Source organism: Natator depressus, chromosome 13 (genome assembly GCF_965152275.1).
Source record: "Natator depressus isolate rNatDep1 chromosome 13, rNatDep2.hap1, whole genome shotgun sequence".
Lineage (NCBI taxonomy): Eukaryota > Metazoa > Chordata > Testudines > Cheloniidae > Natator > Natator depressus.
The window spans coordinates 36,593,649-36,602,560 of record NC_134246.1 but is presented as its reverse complement, the minus strand read 5'-3'; the positions used below and the strand labels follow the sequence as shown (position 1 = coordinate 36,602,560).

At 53.5% G+C, this 8,912-nt stretch overlaps 1 protein-coding gene across 1 annotated transcript; it reads left to right on the top strand.

Annotated features, from left to right (window-relative positions):
• Positions 1–2,207: 2,207 nt before the first annotated feature.
• Positions 2,208–8,638, top strand: LOC141997105 (granzyme H-like). Its single transcript, XM_074969413.1, has 5 exons — positions 2,208–2,274; positions 6,178–6,325; positions 7,179–7,314; positions 7,838–8,110; positions 8,426–8,638. The coding sequence occupies exons 1-5, from the start codon at positions 2,208–2,210 to the stop codon at positions 8,636–8,638; spliced, it is 837 nt and encodes a 278-aa protein (XP_074825514.1).
• The last annotated feature ends 274 nt before the right edge of the window (positions 8,639–8,912 follow it).

The window sequence follows — 8,912 nt, the reverse complement described above, 5'->3', positions numbered from 1 at the left end:
AACCTTAAATGGAATTAATGTCTAGAATCAGATCACAAGAGAGGTTGTGCAATCCCCATCAATGGAGGGTTTTAAGACCATGTTGGACAAACACCTGTCAGGGATGGTCTAAGTTGATGTGGTCCTGCTTCACAACAGGGGGCTGAATCAGGTGACCTCTCGAGTTCCCTTCCACCCTGATATCTCTATGGTTCTAACCTGTGAATTGTCTTCTGAGGTTAAATCCTCTGAGCTTCCTTTTCCTCCATTGCCCATTATCTGGAGACTGGCCAGGCAGATATGAAACATCAAACCAAGAAAACAAAGTTGGTCTTGAAAAGCTCCTGAGAATCAGAAGTAAAAGGAAATGACTCGGCAAATGGGGAGTAAAGAAATGACAGATTTGCAGACAAAGATGTAGACTTCTAATAGTCTTGCCGGTGTGGGCCAGAGGCTGGGGGAAGGGGAGGAATGCAGGGTCAGATTCCCCCCACCCCCAGATCTGCTGCATGGCTTGTACTGAGTGTGCTCACATGGCCTGAGGATGCTCAGAAACACCGCTGAAGCCGGCTGCCCTCACTCTGCCCCCTTTCCATGGGCATGGGTCATCTCTGCCGGTGAGTCTCAATCCTGACCTGCAGCACCCCCGCCCCATCCCAGTCCTGGATTCTCACCCTCAGCCAGGTCTGCTTATGCTCCCTAATGTCTGACTCTGAGAACTGTTTCTGTTCGTGACACAGCTGTGTGTGGAGACACACCTTTCACTGCCTGGGGGATGGGGAGAAGTCCCTGCTCAGACACTTGGCTTGACAGTCAGGCCTCAGGGCTGATAGTCTGCTACAGATGGGAGGGTTTTATCTTCCAGGCAATGGCCACTGGGGGTACATCACCATAGCAGCAAGTTTCAGAGACCGAGTCAATTGATCCCTGGGTGTGGACCAGACTGGACACAGCCCCAGCTGTGCAGGGCCCAATATGCCATGCATCCACAGATGTTGGGGGCCCGTCCTTTCTCCCTGCCATATGACTGAGTGTACAGGCCCTGGGACCCATACCCTGTCCCTACCCAGTTGGGGCTGCAAACCTCCTGGGTCCAGATAGAAGCACTTCCCCCCTCCTTAAACTGGCCATGAAGATGCCACTCGTGGGGGATTGGAGGAGGCCCCCTGGGAGAGAAAGGGAGGTTCCCACACTTTGTAGGTGCTGTTTATGGGGGTATAGGGGCACCATAAGGGAGTGGGACAGGTGAGGAGAAGGCCAGGGGGCTTTTTACATTTAGGGGTCTTGTCTTCAAGCTTTTCTCCACAGGGTCATAGACTTGAAACATCCAATTTGAACACACAAGAAGGTGAGATTTGCAGGTGTTCCTGTGACTCCTGGCGCTGGAGCTTAACAAAAAAATACAGAGCCATTTCAGGGGGGCTCGGAGATTGATGGAGAAATGGGGCCGGGGTCTCAGGGTGATTTTTAAGCTGTTTTCTGGGGCAGAGACCTGTAGGCACATGAGAGATTCAAACGTCTGGACAGCCAAGGTCACATTTCCTGGTGGTCAGCCTTGTTGTGTGGGGTGTTTGCTCTTTACTCAACCATGCCTGCCATGGGGCAGGCTCACAGGGACACGGCTCCTGTCCCGGCTGTTCAGGGCCTTCCCCATTGCCCATCCCCGTGGTAGCTGTGCTGCCCCAGGTCCACCACCTTGCAGGACACGTGCTCCCCAGCCTCTGGGAGAATGTCAGCTGTGGGCTCTGTGGCTGGGCTCCAGAAACCCACAGCCGGGCCCTGTCTTCAGCTTGCTGCTCTGAAAGACACGCTGGGGAGGAAGCGGGGAGCTGAGCCAAGCCAGCGGGTGACTCAGCATCGGCTGCACTCCCCACCAGATGAGTTGTTGGAGGGAGGAGTTGGAGAGATCCAGATGAGCTCGGTGCCAGGTGTGCTGGGCTCCAGGCAGGCCCCAGGGGGCCCTGATCCCAGATGCTCTGGGAGAGGGGGCAAAGATGCCCTGACGCCGAGTGACTTTTCTCTGGGCTCCTTCCCCCAGAGGGAGGTTGTTTTCCAGCCCCAGCTCCCTCCCTCCTGTCCCCCACGTGTCAGTGGCGTGATGCTGAGGTTTCTGAGGGTGCCTGTATGGTCCCAGCTCCCCGCGAGGGGGGTGCGTACGTGACCTGTGGTTTGCTGCTGGCTCTATAAATGCCCCAGGACAGAGGCTCGAGCACTGTCACTTTCCCAGGATGGTGACGATGCTGATCCTGATCCTGCTGCCGGCGGCCTTTCTCCTGCCCCCCGGGGCTGGGGCTGGTGAGTACGGGGAGATGAGGGATCATGGGGAGTGGAGCCGGCAGCTCTCTGGACTGTTTGCAAATCCTGGCTCCTCCCTAGAGTCAGATGCTTCTGCCAGGGCGACCGTTGGCTCCCAGGACCTGGCTAGAGAAGGGTTTGGAGGTGGGGGCGATGGAACCCGGGTGGCAGAGCTGGTACCGAGATAAACCCCCTGAGACACAGAGAGAGACTGAGAGCAGGAGAGAGACACAGGGGGGTCTTAAGTAGGGGCTGGGAGCCCAGACTCCTGGGTTCTATCCCTAGCTTGGGAGTGTGGTCCAGAGGTTAGAGCAGCGTGCGGGGTTGGGAGTCAGGACTCCTGGGTTCTAGCTCCTTTGTCTGTGTTGTCACATTGAATTGAAATTGTTTAGGGAAGGGGCTGTGCTGTATCTGGCACAATGGGGCCCTGATCTCGGCCAGACTCAGTGCAGCGCCTGGCACAATAGAGACACTGATCTCGGTGGGGGTCTGTGCAGCGCCTGGCACAATAGAGACACTGATCTCGGCCAGACTCAGTGCAGCGCCTGGCACAATAGAGACACTGATCTCGGTTGGGGTCTGTGCAGCGCCTGGCACAATAGAGACACTGATCTCGGTGGGGGTCTGTGCAGCGCCTGGCACAATGGGGCACTGATCTCGGTTGGGGTCTGTGCAGCGCCTGGCACAACAGAGACACTGATCTCGGTTGGGGTCTGTGCAGCGCCTGGCACAATAGAGACACTGATCTCGGTTGGGGTCTGTGCAGCACCTGGCACAATGGGGCACTGATCTCGGTTGGGGTCTGTGCAGCGCCTGGCACAGTGGGGCCCTGATCTCGGTTGGTTACACCATATGCAGATAACAGCAACAGACTCTCAGACAGCCTGGTTGATATGGATGCCAAATTAACGTTCCTAAGTCATCTCTGAAAGCGGTCAGGTGTGAGCTACACACAGACTTGCATTGGTTTAACTCAACTGATTTTAAACCACATCTGTAGTTCAACTGGTTTAGCTTTCCCTGTGATTTAAACTTGGCTGATAGCATTGGAAATTTCCCAGGGGCCAGCTAGCCCCACAGGACCAACGGTGGGTCAACCCATACGAGTGCCTGCATATGGGGGGTTGCCCGGGGTTAAAGCAAACGGTGCAGTCTCGCAGTTCCTAAATCCTGCATCCCTCTGATGGTCAGAGACTTTCTCATTTCCACCTCAGTCTATTCCTGCCCAGTTTATCCCATTTGTCCTTGTTACAACATTGTCCTTCAGCTTCACTAGCTCTTCCCTTGCCCTTCTGGCCCCTCCACCCTGATGTCTTTACATCGATTGTCTAGAGTTTATTTCATGCCCAGAGACCCAGGTGTGTTGAGACTTGTTCTGAACTGGTCCGAAGAGGCTTTTATTTTTCCATGGGAAATTTTGACTTTTCTTTGAAAGCTCCCAAAGTTAGGTCTTTTTCTATAAACTTTTTATTAATTTTTTAAAAAGACAGAGAGAGAAAGTGCGAAAACAAACAACAAAACGTACATAAACTCCTCATGAAACAAAAACTTCTCATAAGATATTAAATATTTGCTACTCACCTTAGCTAGGCTTGAGATGTTATCTGTAATATGAATGGTTAGAATATTAATCCCTCACTGTATTCCACAATTTACAAACATAATTTGCTTCTAAAAATCCCACTAAAGGAAAATTATTAAAGGAAAAAAATGACTAGAAGCAAAAGTCAGCGGAGGGGGATAGAATTATGGGTAGGGGACGGAAGTGGGTAAAGAAGAGGAGGAGGTGGGGGGGGCATGCATTTGATCGGATCATTTGGATACTTCCAGGAAAGCATCTCATATCTCTAACAGCTTTTCTTGGTATCTCTGTAACAGTGTAGAGGGTTAGCGATTATCCCTCCCCTTCTGGCTCACTATATCACTGGGGCACCGCCCAGTATTGGGGAGTTAGCGAATCAAATGTACGGACCCGAAGACCCTTTAGTGGGGTAGGGCTGAGTTGCCACGTAGGCTAGGTGGCGCTGAACCTCAGGCATGGCATAGCAACAAACAGGCCATTCCTCCTAAGGTGAGGAGCTTGCCACCCCAGGCAACAGGAGTAGAAAGGACCCGGGCCCACCCTACTCCACTGGGTCACAGCCCAGGGCTCTAGCAAGGGCAGATGAGTCAGCGGGGATCCTACCATAACATGGTGACTCGGGTTCTGACAGACAAACTGGACCAGCATCTGTTTTCCCTCAGCTACTTCTGACCACAGTCTGAGCACGGGGTTCCGTAGTCCACGGGTCCTCTGTCTCATCGAGGTACTAACCTGCCAGCAATCCTGCTCAGTCCCCTCCACTCTCAGCTTCCTCTGGAGTCAGGGTGATCCTTGACTCAGCAGCAGGCCCTGGACATCTGTCTCCTTCCCTGGCTCAGGCTCAAAGGGCTAGAGGCCCCTCTTATACTTCCTGTCACACCCCTCAGCCACTCCACCACACTACACACAGTCTGCCACTCTTTTCATGGTGGCCAAGCTTAGGATGTCTATGGTCCAATCTTTGATTGTTGGTCCCTTTTTGGATTTCTGTGTTTGTGGAACTAGTCTTTCCACCACTGTTAGTGCTCTGCTTAGCCAGAGTCTTTCAGTTCCGCTTCCAGTTAACACCCATTAGGTTGAAAAATAGATGTTTAATTTTATTTGAATGAAAAAAAAAAGCCCTCTCCAATTCAGTTCCACCCAAAGCATCTAGGTGCCTTCCCAGAGCACATGGGTTAAGTCAACACCTGCCGAATTACAGCATCAATATTTGTCTGACTTATCGGCATCTGTTTTGAATGATTGAAGAGAGGCACAATACATCCTCCATATTCCTGTGGAATTAATCTTAAATGTCGGTCCAAGGAGCAGTTCAGAGCACGGGCTAAAATTTGTTTCCATTTGCTTAGCAGAAAATAATTGGCCTTGTTCCTCCTCCCAATGCTTTAGGGCATCAGTGTTTAGTTCAAATTTGCTGGCCAGCTGTCAGATCTTGGATCTGACAAAACATTTGGAGAAACGACAGCAGTAATGGGTCAGGGTCAGGAAGGAAGTGGGATAAACAGATGGGAGACAGCAAGTTACTGTTGCAAACCTTGCCATTCCTCCTTACTCTCTCACATAGTTATTCAATAGGCGGACCATGGACCAAATCTGGACCAAATCTGGTCCAGACACTTTTGAATGGACCCCAAAATCTTTTTATTTACTTATTATTATTACCATTATTGTTGGCTTTTTATTATTATGTTCTGTGGCGTCCATCCTTGATTATACCTTGACCAAGAAATGTGGACCTTGACAAAAAATAATTAACTATCCCTGCTCTGGCAAAATAGTTACAAATATTCAGCTGAAAAGTGCCCAAAACTGGGGGAAAGAATCAGATTTCGAAGAAAAATGCCAAAATGTTGAGGAGAGGAGGTGTGGTCTAAGAAACTTTTCATGATCTAGAAAACCCAGTTTTCTGTTGAAAAAGAATTTGGAGGGCCAGCTTGGGAGCAGCCCTGGCTTGTCACTGTGGCTTGGTGGAGAAGGTGAAACATCAGCAGGGGACATGTCAGTGGGTTTCTGGTTGACTTTGCCTCCCAAATCCGTTAACTCAAGGCAGAGCAATTACTGCCCCACTCCCGATGTGTTTGACACTGATTCGCCACCCAGAGAGGTCAAAGCTGTAGATTTACCCCCAGCACTATGGGGTGTCCACTCTGGGGCAGAGTGGAGCAGGGGGCAGGGTTCCAGGCACAGGGATCCCCCCCAGAAAAGCATCACAGGGGATGGGTTGAGGCTGTGGGGACTCCCCTTCAGGATGGGGAGTTCGGTCCCAGCCTGGCCCTGGGAGAAAATGGGGCTCTTTGTATGAACCTGGTCTCCCCCCACAGGTGAGATCATCGGGGGCTGGGAAGCCAAGCCCCACTCCAGACCCTACATGGCCTATCTGTCAATACGACGCGGAGACAAGAGTCTTTTCTGTGGAGGGTTCCTGGTGTCGGAGAACTTTGTGCTGACGGCCGCTCACTGCAATGGAGAGTAAGCGCCTCTGTGCTGGGGATGTCGGGGCAGGTCGGGGTTAGCAGGTGATGGGGGAGCCGGGAGCTCTGGCGCCATCATAGTTGCAGGGAAGGAGCAGTTAGTGCGACAGGCTGGGAAAGCAAAGCCCAAGGGTCCGATCTGCTCAGGGGGCGTCGGCCTGTCTCTGGGGGCCTCTGCAAACCATGGTCCAGAACCAACGCTGGGTAATTCAATGGAGCTACAGCCAGTGTGAGCAGCTGGGGTCTGGCCCATTGCCCAGATCAGGGCAGGGAGGTTCTCACAGCCCCAGGAAAGCTCTGCAGGTCTCTGGGCTGGGGGGCTGGGCATGGACCCCTGTCTGGATCTAGCTGGGAGGGGTCACAGGGGTAAGGGAAGCTGAGACCCAGGGGCCGGGAGGACAATGGGAGTGAAGCCGCTTGTGGGACAGCACAAGGGCTGGTGAAGACACATGCTGGGACCCCAACACCTCTGGGCAGATGCTTTGTGCTGGAGCCAGTGCCCGACATGGGGAAAGGCCCTTGTGCCATGCCCAACCCCACCGGAGCAAGCCAGTCTCTCTCCCAAGATGGATCAGAGAGAGCTCTGCTAGAGGGAAAAGGCCTTGTCTCCCATTCCCCAGACCCCCAAAAGAGTAAGTCTCCAGTCCTGGGTCTGGATCAGAGAAGCAATGTGTCAATGGGAATTTTACATTTTTACTGGCTGGGAACTGAGTCCGAAATCACTTCTTTAGACCCCAGGCTGCCCTGTCCCCACAAGTAGCCGTATACCTGTGTCAGACCCACATATGCCCATCCCATCCCATCCCATGTTCTAGCCCCTACAACCCACATGTTGCTCTTGGCTTTTGCAGCAAGATCACTGTCATCCTGGGAGCCCATGACATTACCAAACGGGAAGGGAGCCGACAAGTGATCCCTGTGAGACGCCAGTACCCCCACAAGGATTATAACAAGAAGTCCCTTAACAATGACATCATGCTGCTGCAGGTACAGCCCCATCCCATCCCACCCCCACAAGAGATCTCACAGTGCTGCAGGCATCACCCCCATCCCAGCACCTTGCCCCCAATGATCTCACATTGCTTCAGGAACTGCCCCATCCCATCACCCCACCTCCAGTGACTCCACAGGGCTGCAGGCATCACTCCCATCCCATCCCTGTTCCCCCAGTGACCTCAAACTCCTACAGGTACTGTCCAAACCTCATCACCCCACCCCCAGTGACCTCACAATGCTGCAGGTACCTCCCCCATCCCATCACCCCGCCCACAGTGACCTCACACAGCTGCAGGTACCTCCCCATCCCATCCCCCTGCCCCCAGTGACCTCACAATGCTGCAGGTACCGCCCCCATCCCATCACCCCGCCCCCAGTGACCTCAAACAGCTGCAGGTACCTCCCCATCCCATCCCCAGTGACCTTGCAGTCATGGGTTTGCCTGTTTTTGGGGTGTGTCTCTGTGTCCCTGAGTGCGACCCTCACATTGATCTTCATCGTTCTTGTGTCTCAGCTGGCAAAGAGAGCGAAGCTGAACAGATCGGTGCGTACCATCTCCCTGCCCTGCACCAGCGAGAGAGTTGAGGCCGGGGCCACCTGCAGCGTCGCCGGCTGGGGCTGCACTTGCACAGATTGTACATCAACCCCGGCCAGGCTCCAGGAGGTGGACGTGTTGGTGATGCAGGATGCTGCATGTCCTAGGAATACCTACGGGCCATACCGTTACTATAATGCTTCCACCATGATGTGTGTGGGGGATCCAAAGATGGGCAAAGACTCTTGGAAGGTGAATGTCCTCCTGGCTTCAAGCATCCTTGATAAATCATTATTAATGAGGCTGCTGGTGTTGCAGTCAGGCCTACGAGCAGCGGTCAGCGATCAGGCCCCACTGCGCTGTATAAATGAAGGGGAAAATATCGGGACTTCTCCCAGGGGGAGGCAGAGAACAGTTCTAGGGGTGGGGGCAGGGGGGCTGAGACCAGCTGGATACTGGGGGAGGCAATCAGGGAATGGGTGGACATAGGGGGATGTCACTGAGCTGTGCGTCAGCGGGAATGACTCACTCAGCTGTTCTCCACCTGTGACTTGTTCTATTTCACAGGGCGATGCTGGAGGCCCCCTGGTGTGCAGGAATACAGCCCAGGGCATCGTCTCTTGGGGGCCTCCCACCCCTCCTGGGGTGTACACGAAAGTCTCCACCTTCATCCCCTGGATACGGGCAACGATGAAAAGGCTGCAGCCCAGAGCCAAGCCGGGAATAGCAGCGGGGGCTGGAGCTGCATCGCTTCTGTCCTTTGGTGATGCCCAGATGTAGGTCCTGCTTTGCAGATTGGCTGAGCTCCCCTCCTCCCAGGATAGCCCCCCTCAGCCATCGCTCCACTCAGGCAGTGCCCAACCCATAAGCATCAAGGCAGTGAGCCTAGGGGAAATAAGGAGCCAGGTGCAAGACCACATCCCTTTGGCTCCCTTGGCAATCCAAACCCCAACCCTTAGGCTAGGGAAACAGCTGGTTTATTTCCTCTAGGGTAACAGACATAAACCAAATCCTGGGTCAGACCTGGCGGTTTGTAGCTCTCCCCCATGTCAGC